Raw genomic sequence first — 23,924 nt, forward strand, 5'->3', positions numbered from 1 at the left:
CCCCCCCTTAGTCATTCCTTCATTATTAACCATTTTATAGCCATCCTAAATACATAATGTTTTTGCAAAATGAATTAAATGGGTTTGTTTGTTTAACATTGTGCAATAGAGGATTAACCAACTGGAAATGATGTTCTAGGTTTTGGAAGGGGATGTACGGCCGTGCAGAGAAAAGTGTGGCTTCACACCAGTCTCCAGCTGATTGCCTGAACGTGGTGAGGGAGGAGTCACAACAATTGGAGGAGGAGCTTAGCACCCACCAGGAGGTACCACGGGAGACGGACGCTGGACAAGGCATACACACGCATGCATAAATATCACATATGTATCATCAAGCATTTTAAAATGCATCCACAAGTAGAGGATGGGTGCATAATTCATTCCCACATATTACAAGTATACTATGCAGAATGCTAGTGTTCCATTTCAATAGAGTGACCATATGTCCTCTTTTTCCTTCTTTTCGAAGTTGCCTAAAATGTCCAGGTTTTGGCTTTGATTTTCTATTGCTTTCATACTTGCTAAAGGTAATGACTTTAGCTAATAGCTTGCAGGGATTGTACATAATCGACCAATCATTGTGTGCGATAAGGTGGGATCTACACAGAACGGTCAAAGCAGTGCAAATATGTGTACATAAAATGTATGAGGACTGTAGAGAGAGACTGTCAATAGGAAAACAAAGCCAAAACCCAGACATTTTAGGCACTTTAGGGACATGACCAGGAAAACCAGGATGTGTGGTCACCCTAATTTCAAACATTAGCCCAAGAGAATCGAATTTGTTCCTTCTTTTTGCTGCACTAATGTAAAACTCACCAACCTTGTCCTCTTCAAACTGACCTCTACAGAGACTTGCCCAACTGAAGGAGAAGAAAACTTCAGGGGGGAGGAAGAAGACCAACAAGCTGTCTGAACGTGTCCGCCGTCCAATTCCAACCGAGAGCAAACTCAGCAGCCCTCTAGACTACTTCACCACCACAAGAAGCGAGAAACACACTCCTTCCTTCACACTGCCACTAGAGTTAGCAGCCCCACCCAAGAACGGTGACCCTGATGACCTTTCAACCTGCAGTGATTTCGAGTCAGGCGTGGCTGACCTCAGCAGCCACTCCTCTAGTGCTGGAGACGACGCTAAGGACCCCGATTCAGATGAGGCGGTCAAAACAAACGCCTGAACTAAAACAGAACTGGTGGCAATGAGGGATAAAAGCACAGTAACGGGTATCAAACTGGGAACTGCTGTGTTTTGTTTTTTAATGTCATTTAATTTTTTTAATCTGTGTGTGTGAATTTATATTTAAGTATGTGAACAAGTACACATATCCAAGATGGTCTGGCAATAAGACCTTATTCCATTAGAGTAAAATCTTATTTCTTGTATAGTATTTTAAGTTTTGGTTTGACTGTATATTTCACTTCATTTCTGATCCTGAAGCTGGTAAGATTTGCCTTCATTGTTTTACACAACTTTTTCACATGACTTAACTTTTAACTGAGAATCTAAAATCATACCAAGATATTTTTCCTCTGATACTTGTTCAATAATCTCATCTTTAATTTGAATGTTTAATGATTCTGTTACAGGTAATTAAATGTTGGCAACAAAAGGGATATTAATTATAGATAAAAAATTAAAAAAAATTAAAAATGTAGAAATGTTTTCTTGGCAACCAACTGAAATGAACTGAAATAATGCTTAACATATACATATATACATATATATATATATCTTTTTGCTGCACTAATGTAAAACTCACCAACCTTGTCCTCTTCAAACTGACCTCTACAGAGACTTGCCCAACTGAAGGAGAAGAAAACTTCAGGGGGGAGGAAGAAGACCAACAAGCTGTCTGAACGTGTCCGCCGTCCAATTCCAACCGAGAGCAAACTCAGCAGCCCTCTAGACTACTTCACCACCACAAGAAGCGAGAAACACACTCCTTCCTTCACACTGCCACTAGAGTTAGCAGCCCCACCCAAGAACGGTGACCCTGATGACCTTTCAACCTGCAGTGATTTCGAGTCAGGCGTGGCTGACCTCAGCAGCCACTCCTCTAGTGCTGGAGACGACGCTAAGGACCCCGATTCAGATGAGGCGGTCAAAACAAACGCCTGAACTAAAACAGAACTGGTGGCAATGAGGGATAAAAGCACAGTAACGGGTATCAAACTGGGAACTGCTGTGTTTTGTTTTTTAATGTCATTTAATTTTTTTAATCTGTGTGTGTGAATTTATATTTAAGTATGTGAACAAGTACACATATCCAAGATGGTCTGGCAATAAGACCTTATTCCATTAGAGTAAAATCTTATTTCTTGTATAGTATTTTAAGTTTTGGTTTGACTGTATATTTCACTTCATTTCTGATCCTTCAAGCCCTTGGTCATTTTAGTCTTGACATTTTCCATATCTTCTGTATGTTCGGAACAGCATATTATCATACTACTCACGCTAATACACAGAACATACATCAGATACCCAGTATTATGGAAGCTTGTTTCAGCCATGGGATAAAAAACAATAAAAAAGGTAATTGCTACTTTTTTTTTCTCTCACAATTCAGATTTTTTTTTAGTTTATCTAATTTTTTTTCTTGGAATTATGACTTTTTTCTCAAAATTCTGAATTTACATTTTACGATTTCCGTTTTTTTTTTTTTTTACGCCACAGAATAAAAAATACAAATTGCAACTATCCTCATAATTCAGACTTTTTGTCTCACAATTCTGAATTTATATCTCACAAATCTCTTTTTTTTTCTTGCAATTTTGAGAAACAATTTATTTTCTCTCAGAATTAGTTTTTTTCTGCCACAGAATTTCTTCTCACAATTTTGCCTTTTTTTACTCGCACTTCTGAAAAAGATATAAACTTTGAATTGTGAGATGAAGTTGCAATGACCTTTTTTATTATTTTATCCCATGATGGAAACTTCTTACAGGATGGAAGCTTCTATACAGAATTCATACAACATTTGAAAATACTGTGTCCTACAAAGCAGTATATATATATTTTTTAATAATTAGGTTTGGAAATACAATGCAACCATTTTATTTGACCATATAGAACGGCATAATGCTAATTCTGATTTCATGTTATTTGTAAAAACAGTAGGCAAAATAGAGTATGCTAGTAATCCAATCCTAGCTCAGATCTTCATGAAAATTGGACTGTGCCTTTCAAGACCATCGGATTCCCACTTGTGTATTTAGAAAATCTTAAACAGAAATTATGAGAATTTGCTGTACATGTGAAAACAAGAACTATATGGAATCAAGAGCTGTATGGCACCCACACTACATTTACTTCACATTTCTGTAACTGTAGGCATACGCTGGCATATAGACAATCAGTCCCTCACACATCGCTGTCATTACCATTTCAGCTACAACAGTAGATTTTAAACAATTTGTCTAGAACATATGAATATCTACATTTCTAAGGCAAATGCTCTCAATAAAATGTTTGCCAAACACCAAACAAAATGACAGGCTATCTGGAACTGGTTTTTACCATTTTTGATGAACATCATTTTTAAATGTGGAACTGCTTTAAATGAAACTGCAATGTGACTGTTTCCAAACAGGTTTCCTAAACACTTCCACCCCATCTTCGACTGTTGGACAAATAAGTCAAACACAGCCCTGCAGTACTTTGAAAGGAGCATTTACAAAGTGTTTACACACTTCATGAAGACACCTACGAATGACTTACATAGTTATCTTTGGCAATTTAACAATGAAAAATGGCACATTTCACCTTTATAGCAGAAACTGAACTCTTGTGGATGCGCTCATAAAATTCTGGCTGATAACTCATAAATGCCCAAATTTAAAATAGAATGCTATTTTGTCAAAATACATTAAAAATAAAACCATAAACACTAAAATAATTCCTTTTAAACCTTCAAGTTGTGCTCCAGTCATTTTTGACCGGAAAAGGATTTTCTTTTCCACGAAAATGCATTAGTTATCGCATTGGACTAAAACTTACTGACTTTGCTCACACGGGGTATAAAAGCTTCCCAAAAAAAGGTTGATTTTTTTTTTCTCCCACCTTGTTACATTTGTGGTACTCCTGGTCAGAAATGCCTGGCCTACAAAAAAAATTGCTTATAAATTTTGTATGGTATATTATAACCAAATATTGGATACAGCTTGTTTAGCATAGGTGTTTTTTGGAACTGATTAGTCATAGGCCTCGCTGATCTGAGCTTATGTGCCTCAGTTTTTGAGTGAAAAAAGCATCATTTGTAGACAATTTTGGGAATGTTCAGTCAAAAACTGAGGTGCATAAACTCAGATCAATGAAGCCTACAGAATCTGTGCTAAATTAATTGAAATAAAACAAGTTGACAAAAAGACTGAATCCAAGAATTGGTGATAATATAGCATAATGAAAGATTTACAAGCAGTTTTTAAAAGACCGCTAATTTTTGATCGGGAACAACAAATTAAGTAAATAATTTTTAGCATAGCACAAGGGATACACGCTACAGATTAATTTATGCATCACAACACAGAGTAGGTGAAATGGATGTTTTCAGATGTGAATAATATATTCAACAACATCATTGAATTATTAGTGTTTTAAGTGATGCTTTAAAGGGGACATCGGATGCCCATTTTCCACAAGTTGGTATGATTCTTTGGGGTCTTCATGAAATGTCTGCAACATACTTCCTCAATGGTCATGTAAAACAACAGCTTTTTTACCTTGTCAAAAACAGCTCTGTTCTCAGCGACCCGTTTCGCATGTCTCTTTAAATGATAATGAGCTCCTGCTCACCCCGCCCCTCTCCTCCGTGGGGCGAAATTCCTCAATGGTCGTGTAAAACAACACCATTTTTACCTTGTCAAAAACAGCTCTGCCCAGTCACCCGTTTGGTGCATGTCTCTTTAAATGATAATGAGCTCTGCTAACCCCGCCCCTCTCTTCCGTTTATTTGTGTATTCGGTGGCGCGTTACCATCAAAATCAGAACTAATCCACTGCGTCCTCAGTGGCTCTGATGTCGGGAGAAAATGAAGACTCTTATGTTCACTTTTACATCCAACTACAAAACACTTGCATTGCTTACAAGACATTGTACAAGCATACAACTGGCCGAGGGCGGAAATATGCTAATACAAGACAGTCCGTCAGCGGCCGTGGGCGGGGCTTGAGCAATATGATGTCATACTGCTCAGAAAATCAAAACTGCTTGATAATTGAGACTGTTCAGGTTTTTGGGGTTTAAAAAATAAGAGTGAATGGATTTTTATCATTGTAGGGTGGTTTGTGTCCACACACTGCTAAGACACATTTATATGCAAACACCATGTGAAAGTGAATTTTGCATCCGATGTCCCCTATAAGTGATGCTTTACACTGTTACGTTCAACTATGGCAAACATAATCTTAATGTAAAAATAGAGGAAATGAGCACAATTAAATGTCCAATACTTACCAATACCAAATGAATAAATTTAAAAAAGCTCACAACTGATATGGTACCTATATATTGTGCATATACCTCTGAACTGTTACTGAAGATGCAAAGCCACACTTAAGCCATAGCAGAGATTATTCTAAATGTTTTATTAACATATCAAATTAAATAAACATATAATACAATGTCTAATTATAATAAAGGCTTTTATCAACATTATTAAATACAGTATGTTTTTGTCGGCAGCATTAACATTTTTCAAAATCATCTTCAAGTGCGTACAAGGCCCAACCCCATTTGTCACATAAACTGAAACTGAACTAATAAGCTTAGAACTCATTCTGTTTCTGAATACTATTAAGAACAGATTGCTCTCCTCTGATTACAGCCTTTGGGTCACAGCCAGACTGGGCACATCCAGAAGTACTCAGGAAATTTTGTGCAAAAATCACTGATTTCATTAAATGATGCCGAAATCTCTTTTTCATATGTATCTAGGTTTGCCCACTCAAGGCTGTAGGCCACAAGATGTGCTGCTTGTCTTAAGCTCACCGGTCTGCTGGTAGATTGATCCCAAACCTGTGATAAAGAATATCATATGTTCTTTTTTTTTTTATCAACACAAGAGTTAAAAACACTTTCTTACCATTTGTAAATCAATCTGTTGAGTTTGAAGAAAATATAAATAACCTACGTGGGGCATTCAATCTAATGTGTGGTAGGGAACGGTCATGCATTGCTGGAGCTTTTCCTCTTTGGCTCTTCTGCAATGACAAAGCTGAAAAAGAAGATTAGATCATTATGTTAATTTTCAGGAAGTGCACAAGTCTTTCATATCAGACCTTATGATAAGACCCAATGGAATGACTTGACAAGCATAGTTGTGTTCCCGTGTTAACTTTCTATTGCAACAGGAAGTCGAGGCAGAACATAAATCTCATGAGCATCACACTAGTCTTACGAAATGTATGAATCTAACGATTCTCAATAAAAACTTGTGTATTGCTTCAAGACAGCAACCATACATCTGTGTTTTTATTCATTTAATCAATTAATTATTCCATTTAATCATAATAATTGGTTAGATTATGATTGTGTGGTTTTGAGAGATATCGGTCTTCACAAGTAAGAAATAAGAGAAAGTCTCCAATTCAAGGTTTTTAACGTCTCAGGACGATACTGTGAAGCATTAAGCTTTTGGTTTGGTACAATAACACTTGTTGGATTTGTAGTGGTCATTGTACTGGTTTGAAGTTCAGAAGCACTGAAACTGTTCTTCCTTTGTTTCCTCTGTCAACCTTTCAGGCTGATAGAAGACTTTTAGTTAAAGGGGTCATATGATGCTTTTTTAAAGATCATTATTTTGTGTATTTGGTGTAACAGAATATGTTGACATGCTTTAATGTTCAAAAAACACATTATTTTTCAAATACTGTACATTATTGTAGGTCCTCTATGCCCCGCCTCTCTCAAACGCTTCGTTTTCTACATCTTAACTGATTTTTAGTATCAAACAAGGCTTGCTGTAAATGGATGTCTTCTGATGGGATCTGGTAAAGAGACTGCATCCAATATTCCTGGCATGAAGATTGGAGACCCAATCTAACATGTATAAAGTTGTTTAAAATTATGCGTATAATTTCAAAATAGTGTGATGAATTGCCTATACATAGAGTTCTACTGGAGGTGCTTATAAATATTTGTTTGTTGTTTCATACACAATATTGCTTTAATACCGTTCTATTTTCCATGAAGCTGGTTAGGAAGTCGTCAATTTCTGTCTTTCCTTCCAGGAAGTTCTCCGCTGTCTCCTCAGACTCCTCTTCAGCCTGATGGGCCGCCACCTTTAATCTGGCCTGCAGCGCACTCAGACTACAGCTCTGGCAGAGGAAAATCAAAACAAACATTACAAAAGAGAAATCTGAATTTTCTGCAGCCATTACTCCAGTCTTCAGGGTCACATGATCCTTTAAGAAATTATACTAATCTGCTCATTTGGTGCTCAGGAAACATTTCTTATGATTAACATTGTTGAAACAGTGATAGACTACCATTCAAAAGTTTAGGGTAAGTAAGATTTAAAAAAAAGAAGAAAAAATTAATACTTCTATTCGTTAAGGACACATTAAATTGATCAAAAGTGACAGCAAAGACCATGTTTTTTTATCAAAGAATCTTAAAAATGCATAATGGTTTTCACAAAAAAATCTATAAGCAGCAAAATATCACACTATTAATAATTGAGCAATAACTGATAATAATTAAGCACCAATTCTGAAGACTGGAGTAATGGCTGCTGAAAATTGTACTTTTCAATCACAAGAATAAATTAAACCCTAAATTGCAAGAATAAATTAAACCCTAAAATATATTAAAATATAAAAGTTTTACTGCATTTTTTTTTTATTAAATAAATAAATAAATCTTATATTGTCAAGTCCATTCAACAACCAGAGCCAAATGTAACTGGATTAACAAAAACTGAAAGGCCAAAAAAACAAAAAAAAAAAACAAAAAAAAAAGACAAAAGATGCAATATGGAAGCAGAAAAACCACAAACACAACACAGGAATGTAAAAAATGTTTGAAATGTTCAATATTAGACTAGATGAAAACTAGAATACTATGTTTTCCATCTCCTTGTCCAACAGACTTCTTGTCATGATCATGTGCATGTGTGTTTTACCTCACTGAGCTCATGTTGTCTTTGCATTTTGGTTTCAAATACCGACTTCATCTGGGTTAACTGTTCATACTACAGAAAATAAAACACCAGATAATCGTTAGCATTCTCAAAAGGAAAGATACTGACAAGACTGTAATGTACAGTGGGATCCAAAAGTCTGAGGCAATTTGGGAAAATGCTACCATTTTGAATTATGCAACATACGGAACATAGGGAAGTTGAATCGAACAATTAAAATCACAGACGTTTGGACCCAATTATTTTTGTCAGTATTGGGGAAAGTACATACTTTACACAACATCTCCTGTCTCTTGCCCTCCAGTTGAGGCTCGAGCTGTAGGTTCTTCTCTGCGAGCAAGACATATTCCCTGTTATTTGCAAACCTGATCTGATCTACGTTGAATTGTGTGAGAGGTGTGAGCTTGTCGTTTTAAAGACTAACTTGATTCAAATGATATGCGTAATATTTGTTTACAAGAAAAATTGAACTGATCCCACTTTAGTCCAAAACTGATCTAGAATTAAGTAACAAGCGCAGTCTGCAGTGCACTGCTCAGAAAACTCACTGGCTATCTCTACGATGTTGTTGACCAGCTCCTCTTTGTCAGAGGTTACTTGTTTGAGCTGAGGCAGACACATGAAGAACTCCAACAGCACGTCATCTTGATCACTCATGTCCTTCAGTTGAGAAACACTAGGAGATTACAAACAGACAAACCCACCAGAAAGATGAGAGAATGTGACGAATGTCAAATTCATATGTTTTTCAAATAAAACAGATTTTAGTATATTTTGTTTTAGTACTATACCAGAAACAGACAAGACAAATAAGATCCAATTCATTCTCATAACAAACAAATGCCCTGACATATCGTACCTCATCTCAGACAGTTCTGGAAAGGTATCTGGGATTTCAGGCATCCTGTATATGTGTCCATTCAGACCGGACTACAGAGGAAGAACATCAAAAGTGAGCTTTCACAGGTTATTGTGGCTTGAATTACGTGTGTTCCTGTTTCCACACCTCTAAATGCTTCAGATGTACTGAATAGAAAGTGTTTGTGTGCCTGTTATTGCATGCTGAATGGCATCAGACTGGATAGACATCTTTTTTTTATCAAACAATGGGTGAGTAATGCGCTCCATTATTGAATGTTGCTTCATATTGCAAAAAGTCTTTGTTGTTGATTAATGAGATATAGCGCATTTTCAGTGCTAAATTCAGTGGTACATGCTTTAAGGAAGCCCGTTTCCATTCCATCACACAAGAAAAAAAAACATGCTTTGGTCAATCATAAAAATGTTGAAATTCTAAGATAAAAAATTCTTAGTCACAATTATGAGATAAAAAGTTGAGATTATGAGACACATAAATAGTTGGTTTTTCAGTCATAATTTTGACTTATCTCATAACTATGAGTTAGTATGCAATAATTTTGACTTTTAAATCTCTATTTAAGACTTTTTAATGAGGTAAAAAGGTATGATATACAAAGTCAGAATTATGAGATAAGACTCAATTTTGCCATATAAAACAGAATTATGAGAAAGTTGAAATAATAAAAGGTATTTTTTTGTCTTGAATTTTTATCTCATAACTTCAACTCAAACAATTATAATTTACCAAAGCATGTTTTGTTTTTTTTCATATGTGGCAGAAATTGTCTTTCATAAGGCATAGCAAACTGAACTTAGTATTGAAAATGCACTGTGTCCTATTAATCTACAGTCTTTTGCAAAATTCTGCTTTAACTAACAGTGTGAATACTGTAACCTCTTAATATGGGTCATAATCATGAGATTAAAGTCAAACTTATGACATACTAAGTCATTAATATAAGATAAGTCTAAATTAGTACATACTACATCACACTTATGAGATAAAAGTTGAAATTATGAGATAAAAAAGTCACTTTTGCTCATAACGTCGGCTTTTTACACATAATTTCGACTATCGACTATGATTTTTCATGTCATGATTTATAAAAGAATGATTTTTTTTTCTTATGTGATGGAAATGTTGCAATGCATGGCATAAATAGTCTCAGAAACTTGCACCCACATTTCTGCTACACAGCTCTACGCTGCTTAAACAAACAGTGTGAATCCATGACATACTAAGTCATTAATATAAGATAAGTCTAAATTAGTACATACTACATCACACTTATGAGATAAAAGTTGAAATTATGAGATAAAAAAGTCACTTTTGCTCATAACGTCGGCTTTTTACACAATTTCGACTATCGACTATGATTTTTCATGTCATGATTTATAAAAGCATGATTTTTTTTTCTTATGTGATGGAAATGTTGCAATGCATGGCATAAATAGTCTCAGAAACTTGCACCCACATTTCTGCTACACAGCTCTACGCTGCTTAAACAAACAGTGTGAATCCAGTAACCTCTAAATAAGAGTAAGGTGCTTAATATTGTGTGTGTGTGGTGTAAAACAGACAAAGATTACAGTAAAACACGTATTGTGGCCTTGTTTTAAACTAAACTTGGATATGTAGATAATGCTACATTCAAATATATCACGTCTAGTTTCTGTTTTACTTTGTGCACAACATCCGGAATCCTGCTTTTGTAGTCTGAACATGAGAAATGAACATAAAATATTATTTCTACCAAATCAATCCAAGACACTATTTTGTTTTTTTTATTGTATAAAAGCCTGTTGCAGTCTGAACTGTCAGATCGGAACTCAAGTAGTCTTTTTTCACCATTCAGAACACAAGTACTCAGCAACACATACAGTGTGTGCTAGTGTCTCTAGATATAGCGGTGTAAAAATACAGAAACTGTAATCTTAATAGACCGATTGGCTGATTTTGGACTGAATGCCTGTTAGGTACCTGTGAGTCAGCAGTTGGTACTGGAAGAGGAAGGTCGGTGATGAGTCCATAAGCTGGTGCTGCTGGTCGGGGAGGGGCTTGTTGAGGCTCCACCCCTGCGTGTGGCACAGGGGCAGGGCCGATAGGCCGCTGACCATCCTGTGGTGGGAACGCAGGAACAAAATGGAAGCTCTGAGTTGGGTAAGGAGGCATCCCCGATGGTTTGTACATACTGAGCCAAAAGACAAAGATAACAAAAGCACAAATTAGACAATGTCCTTATTAGACATCATTTATCTTAGATTTAACTTCTAGTAAAATGGTGAAAAATACTCACTAAGGAAAGGTGGGATCCGACATCAAGGCAGGAGGACTTTTCCAAAACTCATCTAGCAAACTCTGAATTACTTTGCCTAAATCTGAATGCATTCCAAACTTGATTAGAATGGGAAAAAGAAAGAAATGTATAACAGTTGAGCTTATGGAACTTTTTTCTGAATGTTCTGTAATACAAGTTAAGATAGCTATGTACGTTCAAAGTCAACAAAAAACAGCATGTGACTTGATTTTACCCATCAGGAATGAATTGGATTATGAAAAGTGGCTTTAAATTATTTGGCAAGACCCAAAGTGTTACTGAATTAAAACTAATACCAACATCTTTTATATTGAATTATTTTTTATAATAAATAAGATTTTCTGTCTTTTAAATTTGTAGGACATTCACAGTGTTTCAAATCATAAAAATGTGATCAGTTTGTGTGTGATCAGCAAGCTGAGACACCATGCATCGAATCAAAAGAAGTAATTATCAGCCTGTTTTGATCAGTGGAAGATGATTTGGAGCAGTAGGGTACATTTACATGACAACGGTTTTTGTTTGCGTTTTTGAAAAGTTTCATGTACAGATGACAATGTTGTCAACATGATCCCCATTCACACGGATCCACGAAAGCGACTAAAAACACTGCATTATGCATGCCAGGCCAGTAGTTGGCGATGTCACTTTGTAAAGAAACACTATGCACTTATGCGCATACGTATTTCTATAGACTGAACACGTAATACACATGCACACGATGTCTCTGATTTCACAAATTCGTGTTTTCGTAGTTTATATGAAATACATTGTACAATACAATAACAGTATGGTTTTTAAAAACCTGCACTTTGAAACCAGTTTTCAAAAGTTAGTTTGAAAATGGCACCCAAAACGTCACTGTCGTGTAAATGAACAGCCAAAAAGTATAAAATGTTTTCCTTTTTAGTTGAAAACTGTTGTGCAAACACCCCTTTAAAATGACATATGAAAAGTTTTTTTGCATCCATAATTGAACTTAAAGTTGGAACTCAAAGGTGACATTGCAGAAAATTAAAAGTAGTTTCAGAAGTAGAGCAAATTATTGCACTTTTGATTGACGACAAACTTTTTTTTTTTTCATTGTTGTAAGATCAATGTTGACTTTAAAAAAACACATTCAGATTCCAACCAAGTCATATAAAATGATGAAAAACTTACATTAGTTATGAGTGGACTGGTAACCATTGTTCCATTGTTACTGTCTACTAAATGATGACCTACTGGTGGGAAAACACTGACCACTGGTTTCTCCTGAGGGAACTGTGGTGGGAGCAAGCTGTGGATGACAGCAAATGTCAAATTATATTAACCCACACTCAAAACCACTATACACCATACAAATTTGTTTTATTATACTTACATATTGACAGTAATAGTTGAATTGTTGACCGTAAAAGGAAGTCTGTACTCTACATCCTTCTGAATTTCTGCAAGACTTGGAGACATCATGCACAGAATTAAGTCAGACAAATAATTAAGAATTTCATTTAAAATAACAACAAATGAGTGCCTTCCACTTGTTAGTAAATATCGCCCAATTTTGATGTTTGGGGGCGGGACTACTTCTTTGGCAGACCAATGAAGGACATGGCAGTGTTTGGGGAAACATGTCAGGAAACCCTCATTATATTTGCTATTACATTATATTTTGGTATCTTGGCGCAGAGATCACTGTATATGGTTAACTACATTGGCAGCTTCGTATTGAAAGATAGATAGTTCAGATTTTGATGAACTCACAGTTGCGTTTATGGGTCAAAATCGTGTGCTTTTAATGACTGGTAAATTGAACCTGCTGGGAAGACTGGGAAGTTAAACCTGCTCTAGAAGACAATGGCTCTGTCATTCTGTTAAATATGATACAAGGTGTAACATGCCACTAATTTAAGACCTGTCCTGTTGAGTAAGAAGGGATCTGGAGTAAACTATGAAGAGCTAATACTTTAATCTGAATCATGGACAGCGCATCCAGAACACGCAAACAACAACAACAACAACACAAATCGGGTATTCCAGATGATTCATCTCACTGATCAGACCACTGAGCACATGTTATCAAGCCTGAAATCGTGATGTATAGTTCATTTTGGCTGTCTCAAATCTTAGCCTGCTCTCTATTGCTATACTGAATACCTAAACGCTGTCTAGGTAACGTATTCGGCTCTCTAGGTTTGGGACACAGCCCTTCAGTGAGACTTACTTGGAGTGAGCAGCTTTGAGCGACTCGATCTGTCTCTGTCTTTGTTTCTGTAAACTGTTCAGAGGAGGGATCGATCCAGAGCCCTTGGACAGGGGGAAAATCCAGTTCATTCTCGACGGCCAAAACGAAAACGAACGCTTGAATCTCTCGGCGGTGTCAGTTTGAAGAGGCCTGACGAAATGAAACAGAAAATTCAAGAAATACCCAACGCCACCATTAGCATTAGCTACGACCCTATCTAGTCTTGTACTAATATTAGCGACCTAACAGCCGTTTAAATGAGTGGACAGTAAACCTAAAAGAGACGCTTATGACTGCTGAATAAGATATGTTAAGTTTTAATAACACTATGAGAGATTAAGCTGTAGTCTGAAGTACACGGGCTCGCAAGAAAACAACCCGTGTGAGTGTGACGTCCGCTACTCGCGTCATCACTCACAGTCACAGCAGGGAGGGGTTTAAAGAGACACGGGCCAAAAACCATAGACGGCTGGTTGACATACACGCACAGTATATATACGTTTTTTTTTTTTAATTGTGTAACAAATTAATTATCATCAACCAGCCGTCTATGTTTTTTGACCATTTTCATATATATATATATATATATATATTGATTCTACACAGTATAGGAGAACGGTAGTAGAATGTTTGAATGAAGAAAGTTTCAAAAGTGTTATGTCTCTCAAACCAAGATGAAGAGTCTCGATTCTGTTTTTTGAACAAGAATTGGGGGAGGACTAATGAATTAATTCATATGCTCTTCATCATTTTACAACAATAAGGAAGAAAAGGGTATGATCAGAGTGGTCAAATAATTCTTGTTTAAGATAATAATTTTAATGAATGTGTAGTTTTATAATTTCACTTTTGATATATTTAAAGTTTTATTATTTGTGTATATAGATTTTAAATGTCTGTAAATCACCATCGTCAATCAGGTTATGGTACATGCTCTCTGATGTGAAATATTTATTATTTATATACAGTAAATATAAGAATAGTGTATATTCTGAGATATACTGCAACAGCTGATATTTATGAAAGAGCATTTTATGTAAGTTGCCTGTTGTACTGTTATAAAAATCTCACTGATTTACATTACAATTTATCATACATTTATCTTAACTTTCTGACCATATAAATACCATTTCAACCAAACCGCATAATTTTGTTTCCTCCTTGAGTATGTTCTCCATATTCTCACTCTATCATTCTGCATGGGCCATAAAAAAAGCCTGATGTATGTTTTAATTTTTTATATTTAGTCTAAAAGCCCAATACACTTCCATTAAAAAAAAAAAGCCTACCATGTCAGACTTTACAGGGTTTAAGATATGCCAACAACAGTACTGGCTAAATAAAACAGTACATTATGTAAGTTTTATGGTATTGATATTACTTATTGGAGTTTGTTTTTTTTCCAGCATTAAATAGGATTCAACTAGCTAGCAATGTTTGGTCAACTTCTGAGTCCATTTCTGTGTCTGATTGATTGATTGATTCATTCATTCATTCAGCCAGTCAGTCAGTCAGTCAGTGTAGAAATCAAGATCTATAACGCTCAAATATTTCTAAATATTCCCATAATTTTATTTGAATTTAAGCCTAGTGCACTATAGTACTCACTCCTAATGGCATTCTTTCATTAAATAAAGTAGGTGTGACATTATCATAGTATTAAATCTACTCTAAATGCATTATAAAGGATAACAAAAAAAAAATGTAAAGAAGCCTCATTACTAAAATGTTTTATGAACCACTCTGATCACACGCTTTTCTTACATACTTCATCAACGGTGTAAAATGAATGAACAGAATCATTACTCTGCACTCAATTCACATTCAGTAAAGAGTATCAATAGTTATCATTTTGGTTTGGTAATCACAACACCTTCAAAACATATTTTCTAGTTAAGAACTATAGAATTGATCTCTGAAAGTTCAGTCTTAATCAGCAGTTACAAAACCAGCTCGGATCGATTCTGACACTCGGAGTCTCACAGATGGTGACACAACCTAACAAAAGTGACAAGAAAAGTTAAACAACAGGATTTTAGTATATTTAAAAAAATCTGCAGATTGAATAATGCCAGGTGCAAATTTCCTTGATAAAATGGGAAATTAATTCACACTCATTGTCATAGACATGAAAATAAACAACCACAGCAGCTGCAGATTGCACATATAATTTAACCAATAGCAATAAACTCACTTTTAGTTTAGTATACTATCACTACAAACACAGCAGTGCTAGCAACTCCAAAGTCCAAAAAAGAAGTACTTGTAATTAGAGTATATTACATTTTAAACTGCTCATAATCAGATTACAGTTAGTTTTTTATGGAAAAATGGCAGTGAATTATTCCTAATTTATTAATTCTCCATTATAAGTTTTTCTCTTAAATTTTTAAATGTCATTGTTGTTTTCATGTTTATTAATGATATTTCATACGGATTGCCTAATGTTTTTTTGTCAGCCAAACCCCTTAAAATAAAATATTTACTTGAAATGTCTCTGAAGAAGTTAATATTTCCAATAATTTAATAACACATTTGCATGTTTACAATTCGCTGATGTCGGTTAATGGTCACATTGACAGGCAGGTAAATATATATTGTTTTTAGGGCTGTCAATCGATGCAAATGTTTAATCCGATTAATCACATCCCTTTTCTGTGATTAATCGCGATTAATCGCACACTTCATGAAATTAAGCATAGACCATTTATCTTGTTTCAAATGTTTATTTTGTCATCATTTGCTATATCCAGCAAAGTAAACCAAAAGATTGAAGGGTGATTCACAAAAATCTATATTTTATCAATTTAGATAAATTTAGATGTCTTTCCAAAAAAGGACACTTAGAAACTCCAAAAGGACACCAAAGAACCAAATGATATAAGGAGTATAAGCACATATGAAATAAAAAAAATCAGAATTTTATAGTATGTGTACAGTGCAACAGCAAAGAGCTTTTTTACATTTTAGAGAAGCCAAGTTGCGATACCAAACAGGACCACATGGAGATGCCAGAAAATCCCTAAACCAACCGCCTGCTGACTGCATATATCTACTACAGTACAGGGATCCATTCAGAATAACTAAACACAGTAACATAAACATGACAAATCAAAACATTGTCGCGAATGTGTGTGGAAACAACGTGAATGTACGGAAATGTCTGTGCCTATGCATAAATACAATGTGCGTTTAAAGACTTTTGACCCCTTCCGCCTTCCATAGAATATGACAGAGCTCGTGTTTAAAAGCCAAACACACTGGATTTAATAATTCACTTAAAACGCAGCGCGAGTCTCTGTTCTCTCTGCAATCTCTGATGTAATCAGCCTGGTTTCCTTTATATTAGCGCTGTTTTGGACGGATTGTTTGAATGCATTCGCTTACTGGATCATTGGACTGAAAACTTTCCCGGAGTTTAGCAGCTTAAAATGATCTAATCGCAAGCAGAGAAGCAAAATTGGGTTAAAGGGTTAGAATAGAAATTGTGCTGCAGTAATTTTGCGTTAAATTATTTTTTTAATTAATCGCATGCGTTAACGCTTTAACGATGACAGCCCTAATTTTTAAAAATATTTTTAGTGTTCAAGTTTTTAAATTATGTTTATTTAACATTTTTATGATTTCATTATTTGTTTTTTATCAACTCACAAACCCATTCTAGTTCTCACATTAACTTTGGTATAAACTTGATCCGTGTTTAATGCATTTCTTTTATATCAATATGCTATGTTCTATAATAAATTTCAAACTAATTTAATAAACTAACTTTGGTATAAATTTGGTATTGTTCAATGCATGTTTTTTATCAATTTGGTATGTTTTATAATATATTTAAAACATTTAATTAACCAACTTTGGTTTAAAATTTGGTATTGTTCATTACATTTTTTTTGTATCAATATGATATGTTCTATAATAATCTTAATACTAAATCAATTACCTACTTTTCGTATAAAATTTGTAATGCTTATTGTACCATTAAATACCATGATCACATATTCTTCAATTAACTTCTATTTCACAGCTTTGTTAAAGTAGCAAAATTACAATTAACATACTAAATATTATAAACTTCCATTTTTTAAAACAGACTTTCAAACCACTCGAATCGTACCCTTCTTCTCAACACTACAGAACACTATTAAATCCCATATCAAATAACTCGTAATTTTTCTTTTTAAAACATATTACCAAACCACTCTGATCATATCCTCTTCCTCCAAACTACATAATAGCAGTAAGGAACGTTCATCAATGATGTAAAGCGTATGAAACAAATCATTACTCTACACCCGATTCACGCTCAGAAGAGAGTATCGAGACTCTTCATCGTGGTGTGGGAGACGCAACTCTTTGGAAACACATTTCCTAGTTAAGAACTATAGAAATGATCCCTGAAAGTATAGTCTTAACCTTCACTCACCAAAACCAGCTCGGGTCGATTCTGACGCTATGAGTCTCACAGACGGTGATCAATGGTAGCTCGAGCTTACTCTACACGAAACAGCGATTAGGGAAGTAACATCTAAAACACTAGTATTTTCATGATCGTGAATGCATAAAAAATTGGTAAATAACACAAATATTGACTTATGTCGGTTCACATACAATAAACACGGTTTCTCTGTTAAAATGAGACATTTCCACATACAAGATGTGCTCACCATTATCATCGATGAGAAAAACAACAATAACAACCACATTCGATTGGAATTAGTAGCATTGTTCTTATCGTTCCGGTTATATATATATATAATACAAATAATAAAAAATGCTTTGTTTTTAATGTAATGACAATATAAATAAACGTATATTATTAACAATCATACAGTTACCCATAATGCACGTCAAGCTCAAGAAACAGCGCCTGACAAAAGCAACCAATCAAGAGAGAGCATATGTGTTTCTCAATAAAAATAAATAGAACGTCACATATAAACATTTTAAACTTTCTGACACAAGAATAATGTACATATGAATTTTAAAAATACCAATAAATAAATAAAAAAAACATTTTATTTATTTCAATATGTGTCTTCAGGGTTGATACAGTGCTGGTACAGCAATAACAAATGTCCGGAGCGAAACCGCCCACTCTTTATAAAGGTTCCGACAAGAGTGAAAGCTGTTCACTCTGTTCAGATTTGTATTCATAGGTAATTAAAAAAAAAAAAAAAAATTGTTATAACCCAGAAAACAGCACTTGTGTTATTCTGAAGACATTTTTTAAGATAAACGTAATAACCAAATACAGCCAGCAGCACGTTTCAAAATCACGGACGGGGCTCAAAACGTATAACACTAATGAAAAAGTTAATAGGAAAGTTAATGAAAACATACGTGTTTATGTCATTGTAAATTATTTTATGCCTGTATGTTTTGTTTCTTATTTTGTGTCGAATTCTCGTGTATCTGGAAGTTTCAGGTCAGGGTGTTGGCATCGTATCTTATGAATTATTTTATTTAATTAGTAATTGTAATCATAATAAATGTAAATCATTAACTTTTTTTTAATCTTTGTCTTAAAAATATATTTCTGACCAGATTATCCATTTATTCAACGTTTTTTTTTCTATAAATATGAAATTATTTTTTCTATAAATTCTATTTAACCATGCACAGAATACATATATGGAGAAATAATATTCTAATGTAAGGACCTATGTACAGACTATATGGGGATTATATGTCATGCAGAATCTTTGGAGACAATCTTAAACACACTGTGAGAAACTTGCATCATAGGCACACTGAAACAACTTTATTGACTTGTATAATATTTTCATGGAATTTCAAGCCTGTATTTGTTAAGTGTTTGAATTACAGTACAGTCTTAAAAAGCATGCTTAGACTTTGATGTTAATTGCCTTAGATGGCAAACCAATCTTGCGCAATCTTTGTACAGCGATACCTGTTCAAAAATAAATCAATTGTGTGAGAAAAATAACAACAATTTTAGATTAAGGCAATGCTTATTATTGGGCTTAATGCTACATGAGCTACATAATCTCTTACAAACCCAGTTTCTGATTATGATAATAAAGTGTTACCCTTTTCACACAGTATGATTCTGTACATTTAAACAATCCTGACAATGACAAAATAATAATAATAATAGCTTTGTTTGTACAATGCAATATAATATAGTATAAATATAATGAATAAAAGGCCATAATGAGTAACCAAAGGCCATCCCTGCTTAAAACATTTCCATTACAAATGCATTTAAAAATCTCTTTACCCTTCCAGGACACCCATGTGCAACTTTAAAACATACAAAAATTGAACTTGTACCAGCTGAAATGCCATCTCCCAGTTTATAAGCAAACAAGATTTAGAGCAGATTACAGAATAAAGTTTGATCACGCAGAGCTGTGCAGATTCTAGAACATGCAGTGCAGAGCGCTGATTGCAGCGACACCATCCCAATCCCAAGGTTTCAAAATCAGAAGAAGAAGAGGTAGATTTCATGATGGAACCACTCTCAAACATTTCCAGAGCAGACAAATCAGTTTCTTTCTGAGAAAGAAAAGACACATCTTGAACACCGTTCACCTGGTGCAAAAGAAAAGGGAAAAGAGCTAATTAAAACCTTGACCTTACAAATAATCACTCATTAAATCAAGATTTTCCTGTACAATATATATATTACATTTAGTCATTTAGCAGACGCTTTTATCCAAAGCGACTTACAAATGAGGACAATAAAAGGCTATCACATAGATGGTGAGATTGCATATATACACTACCATTAAAAAGTTTGGGGTCAGAAAGATTTTATTTATAATTTTTTAGAGAAATCAATACTTTCATGTAGCAAGGATGCATTAAATTGATCAAAAGTGACGATAAAGACTAAATTGTCCCCCCCAAAAAAGCTATTTCAAATAAATGCTGTTCTTTAATAATATTAAGCAGCACAACCATTTTCAACACCGATAATAAGAAATGTTTATTTAGCAGCAAGTCAGCATATTAGAATGATTTCTGAAGGATCATGTGACACTGAAGACTGGAGTAAATTCAAGAGTCTCAAAATTCAGCTTTGCCATCACAAGAATAATTTATATTTGAAAATATATTAAAAGAGAAAAACATTATTTTAAAATGTAAAAATATTTTTACTATTTTTGATCAAATAAATGCAGACTTGGTAAACATAAGAGACTTTTTTGAAAAATGTCTTTTCACCTTTTCAATGTGAAGTGTGCATGTGTGTATATAGGGCTACTTATCTGCCAGCCAGTTCCTTCTTCAGACATGATTTAAATGAAGTAAAACGCTCTACAGCCTTATAACCCTGCAGAAACAAAGAGAGAGAATTAGTCATTGCTTCAGTAGTTGACAAAATTACTATTAAAAAAATCTGAACTTGTTATTAATTATCAACAAACAATAGCTAGATTACATGGAAAAAATATTTGTAAAATTCATAAAAAAATTATTTTAATAAAAAAAATGAATGCTTAGAAAATGTTATGTTTACTTGACAGCAGATTTAGAACTATAATGATAATGAAAAACCTACAGGGAGGTATAGGTTTCATTGTACAGATATAGCTAGTTAACACTAGGTGGCGCTATAGCTGCAGTGATACTATCCTTATCTCACAATTACATTTGAAAGCTCAAAAGGATGATGCACTGCTCTTTCCACTACACCTCTTTCTTACCCTGCCTCCACGGTGCAGCCGGTCCTTCATGATACCAATGAACTCTTTGTAACTGAGCTGATCATCATGATCCACGTCAAATATCTTGAAGATGGTGTTAACCAGGTGGCGGGTCAGCTTGAGGCCTGTTGCGACATATACCGCCCGAGCAAACTCATCTGGAAGACAGAGAGAGACACACACATTCAGAGGACAGTGAATTTGCTCCACAAATTTCATTTAACATGATCACCTCATTTTTGGGTTTCTTAATTTGCATAGTACATTTTGAGGATACAGTGGCAGGTCCAAACCATTTATTTTAAAGGGGGGGAAAAAATTCTAAAATAAATAATTTTGCATTTTTCTATTTCAATAAAAAAAAATTGTGCATTAAAAAATATTTATATTTAAGTGAAACACTGATTTCAAAAACTGGTACGAATTTCTTTGATTTAAAATTAGATTTTAATTTCCCAGACTTTAAATGTGGTCTCAGACTTTTAAATCTCACTGTGCATTTACATTTGCATTAAACAGTAGTATTTGTGAATTCAAATTTGTGTTTCAAAGATGAACGAAGGGTTTGGAACGAAATGAGGGTGAGTAATTAAAGGGGTCATATGATGCGATTTCAATTTTTCCTTTCTCTTTGGAGTGTTACAAGCTCTTGGTGCATAAAGAAGATCTGTAAAGTTGCAAAGACTAAAGTCTCAAATCCAAAGAGATATTCTTTATAAAAGTTAAGAGTCAACCACGCCTGCCTAAAACGGCTCGTTCTAACACGCCCCAACATACCTACATCGCTCTGTGGGAAGATTTGCATAACGGTATTTCACCTTGTCCAATGGAACGACAGGCAAAGTTGTACATCTGCATGGCAATGGCAAAGTCTTCAAGGTTATTGAGGAACTGGAAGAAAGACCTGAACTCTTCAAAGGTGATGCCCTGATCATGAAACAAAAGAAAAGAGCAAAAAAAAAAAAAACAATAAATCTTTTAATCTGAGACATTCAATCAAACAGACAGAGCTGCCATAAACTGACTTTACATTCCATTCCATTTCAAAGAGGATCTGTGAGCGACATGACATCACGCAGAATACACAAGCAGAGTTCTCATTTCATACCCAAGCGAATCTGTACCGAACACACAAATGCAATGATGGACAAACAGAAATCAACATTTTGATATATGCATAAGAAACCAGACGCTGTGCCGCTCGTGCTTGTTTGTTGATGCGTGTGCAGCTCTTTGTGCTCTGCCAACACAGCACACAATGACACATGCGACGATGAAAGGCATGAGTCATTTCACAGCACAATGTCATAAAATTGTCAGCCAAACAGCATGACATCATCGATTGGAATCAAGGAGATAACTTACAATTTGACTGACAACAGAACTCCAAGAACGTTTTAAAAACACCGCTCAAAAGTCTGGAGTCAGTATGATTTTTTATGTTTTTAAAAGAAGTCTCTTATTCTTACCAAGGCTGCATTTATTTGAACAAAAATAGCAATATTGTGAATTACTACTACAGCTTAAAATAACTATTTATATATTTATTTGAATATATTTTAAAATGTAATTTGTTCCTGTGATGCAAAGCTGAATTTCCAGCATCATTACTCCAGTCTTCAGTGTCACACGATCCTTCAGAAATCATTCTAATATGCTGATTTGATGTTCAGGAAACATTTCCCATGATCATCAATGTTGAAAACAGTTGTGCTATTTAATATTTGAAACAGAAATTTTTGTAATAATGCAAAAGTCTTTAATCAGTTTTGATCAATTAAACTTGCTGAATAAAAGTTTTTTTTAATAATAATAAAAAAAAAAAATCCTGACCCCAAACTTTTGCAAAGTATTGTACAGTAGTGTACACCCAAAAATTACATTTGTGTCGCAATTTACTCACCCTCATGTTGTTCAAACCCTGCATATCTTTGAACTGTGAAACAATTTGAAGAACTTTATATCCAAATAACATCTGACCCGAATGACCTCCACTGTATGGACAAAAAACACCCAAGACATTTTCCAAAATATCGTCTTTTGTGTTCCACAGAAGAAAGAAAAGTATACAAGTATGTCATGAGGGTGAGTAAATAATGACAGACTTTTTTTTTTTTACATTTTGGAATTGAATGCACAGAATCCTGCAGCATATTGTCCTGCCTGTCAAAACAAAATCTAGGATTAAATCTTTCACCCGAGGGTGTCAGAAGTCTTGTCACAGCTATGGTAATCCACATAAACCTCTCTGGTGAGTATTTAACATAGTTACACATTAGGCTTAACTGTTGGGTAGGTTTGATGTTTAAAGCTGGATTTTGTTGGATTGAGTTCAGGACTTGGCACTCATGGTGGAAAACCATAAAATGCCATAAAAGTGAGTTTAGGGTCTATTCCGTGGGAATTCCAGAGGAGGGTGAAGTCATTCTAGCCAAATGTACAAACTGCTCAAAGGGGCCCCAAAACCTGATACCCTCAACACAAACAAATCCCTCAGATGGGACTGGGAAAGAGCTAAAAGAGAGCAGTCAGGCATGGAGAAACCGACATCAGGTGACCCTCTAGATGGACAGCATGACAATCTGTATTCAAACACAAACTTTGCACATACACAACAACCACACACACAGTGGGCCAAAAAGGGATTTGGACACTTCACTTAAAATTAAAGGAATTTCATTATATATACATATATATATATATATAT

General features: G+C 34.7%; 3 protein-coding genes and 1 long non-coding RNA gene across 7 annotated transcripts in view; 1 reads left to right on the forward strand and 3 right to left on the reverse strand.

Moving 5' to 3' along the window:
- Positions 1 to 1,414, forward strand: part of LOC107721424 (myotubularin-related protein 7-like) — an 11,761-nt gene extending 10,347 nt beyond the window's left edge. For 2 of the 3 annotated variants that reach the window (XM_016529431.1, XM_016529432.1), the window contains 2 exons: positions 140 to 266; positions 852 to 1,414. In XM_016529431.1, coding sequence (XP_016384917.1) covers positions 140 to 266; positions 852 to 1,178 — 454 coding nt within the window. In that variant the 3' untranslated portion in view covers positions 1,179 to 1,414. Of the gene's footprint in view, positions 1 to 139; positions 295 to 851 lie in introns of all 3 variants that reach the window. The other variant, XM_016529433.1, reaches the window with a different exon arrangement.
- The window catches only part of LOC107721425 (uncharacterized), a 5,556-nt gene extending 921 nt beyond the window's left edge, over positions 1 to 4,635 (reverse strand). The window contains exons 1-2 of the long non-coding RNA XR_001637709.1: positions 4,369 to 4,635; positions 3,708 to 3,713 (exon numbers count right to left, since the gene is read on the reverse strand). This is a non-coding gene — a long non-coding RNA (uncharacterized LOC107721425). The remainder of the gene's footprint in view (positions 1 to 3,707; positions 3,714 to 4,368) is intronic.
- Positions 4,636 to 5,307: 672 nt separating this feature from the next.
- LOC107721427 (vacuolar protein sorting-associated protein 37A-like) lies at positions 5,308 to 13,954 on the reverse strand. Its single transcript, XM_016529436.1, has 12 exons — positions 13,521 to 13,954; positions 12,681 to 12,755; positions 12,479 to 12,596; positions 11,297 to 11,394; positions 10,981 to 11,191; positions 8,998 to 9,068; positions 8,687 to 8,814; positions 8,410 to 8,468; positions 8,121 to 8,189; positions 7,171 to 7,314; positions 6,129 to 6,212; positions 5,308 to 6,013 (listed from the first exon to the last, which is right to left on the reverse strand). The coding sequence occupies exons 1-11, from the start codon at positions 13,628 to 13,630 to the stop codon at positions 6,138 to 6,140; spliced, it is 1,158 nt and encodes a 385-aa protein (XP_016384922.1). The 5' UTR covers positions 13,631 to 13,954; the 3' UTR covers positions 5,308 to 6,013; positions 6,129 to 6,137.
- A 6,795-nt stretch (positions 13,955 to 20,749) lies between these two features.
- The window catches only part of LOC107721426 (calcium uptake protein 3, mitochondrial-like), a 26,377-nt gene continuing 23,202 nt past the window's right edge, over positions 20,750 to 23,924 (reverse strand). For both annotated transcript variants that reach the window (XM_016529435.1, XM_016529434.1), the window contains 3 exons: positions 22,036 to 22,144; positions 21,218 to 21,375; positions 20,750 to 20,844 (listed from right to left, as the gene is read on the reverse strand). In XM_016529435.1, the coding sequence (XP_016384921.1) occupies positions 20,776 to 20,844; positions 21,218 to 21,375; positions 22,036 to 22,144 (336 nt within the window). In that variant the 3' untranslated portion in view covers positions 20,750 to 20,775. The remainder of the gene's footprint in view (positions 20,845 to 21,217; positions 21,376 to 22,035; positions 22,145 to 23,924) is intronic.

This window comes from Sinocyclocheilus rhinocerous, unplaced genomic scaffold (assembly GCF_001515625.1).
Source record: "Sinocyclocheilus rhinocerous isolate Xijiao unplaced genomic scaffold, SAMN03320098_v1.1 scaffold1833, whole genome shotgun sequence".
In the NCBI taxonomy this organism is placed as follows: Eukaryota; Metazoa; Chordata; class Actinopteri; order Cypriniformes; family Cyprinidae; genus Sinocyclocheilus; species Sinocyclocheilus rhinocerous.

Bases quoted from the DNA above. Each gene is read 5' to 3' on its own strand.
- LOC107721427 (XM_016529436.1), bottom strand. From the start codon at position 13,630: ATGAACTGGATTTTCCCCCTGTCCAAGGGCTCTGGATCGATCCCTCCT. The intron at 9,069-10,980 runs GTACCTAACAGG...CTTCCTCTGTAG, and splicing joins TACCAACTGCTGACTCACAG to TCCGGTCTGAATGGACACAT. The intron at 7,315-8,120 runs GTAAAACACACA...TTCCTCTGCCAG, and splicing joins GACAACATGAGCTCAGTGAG to AGCTGTAGTCTGAGTGCGCT.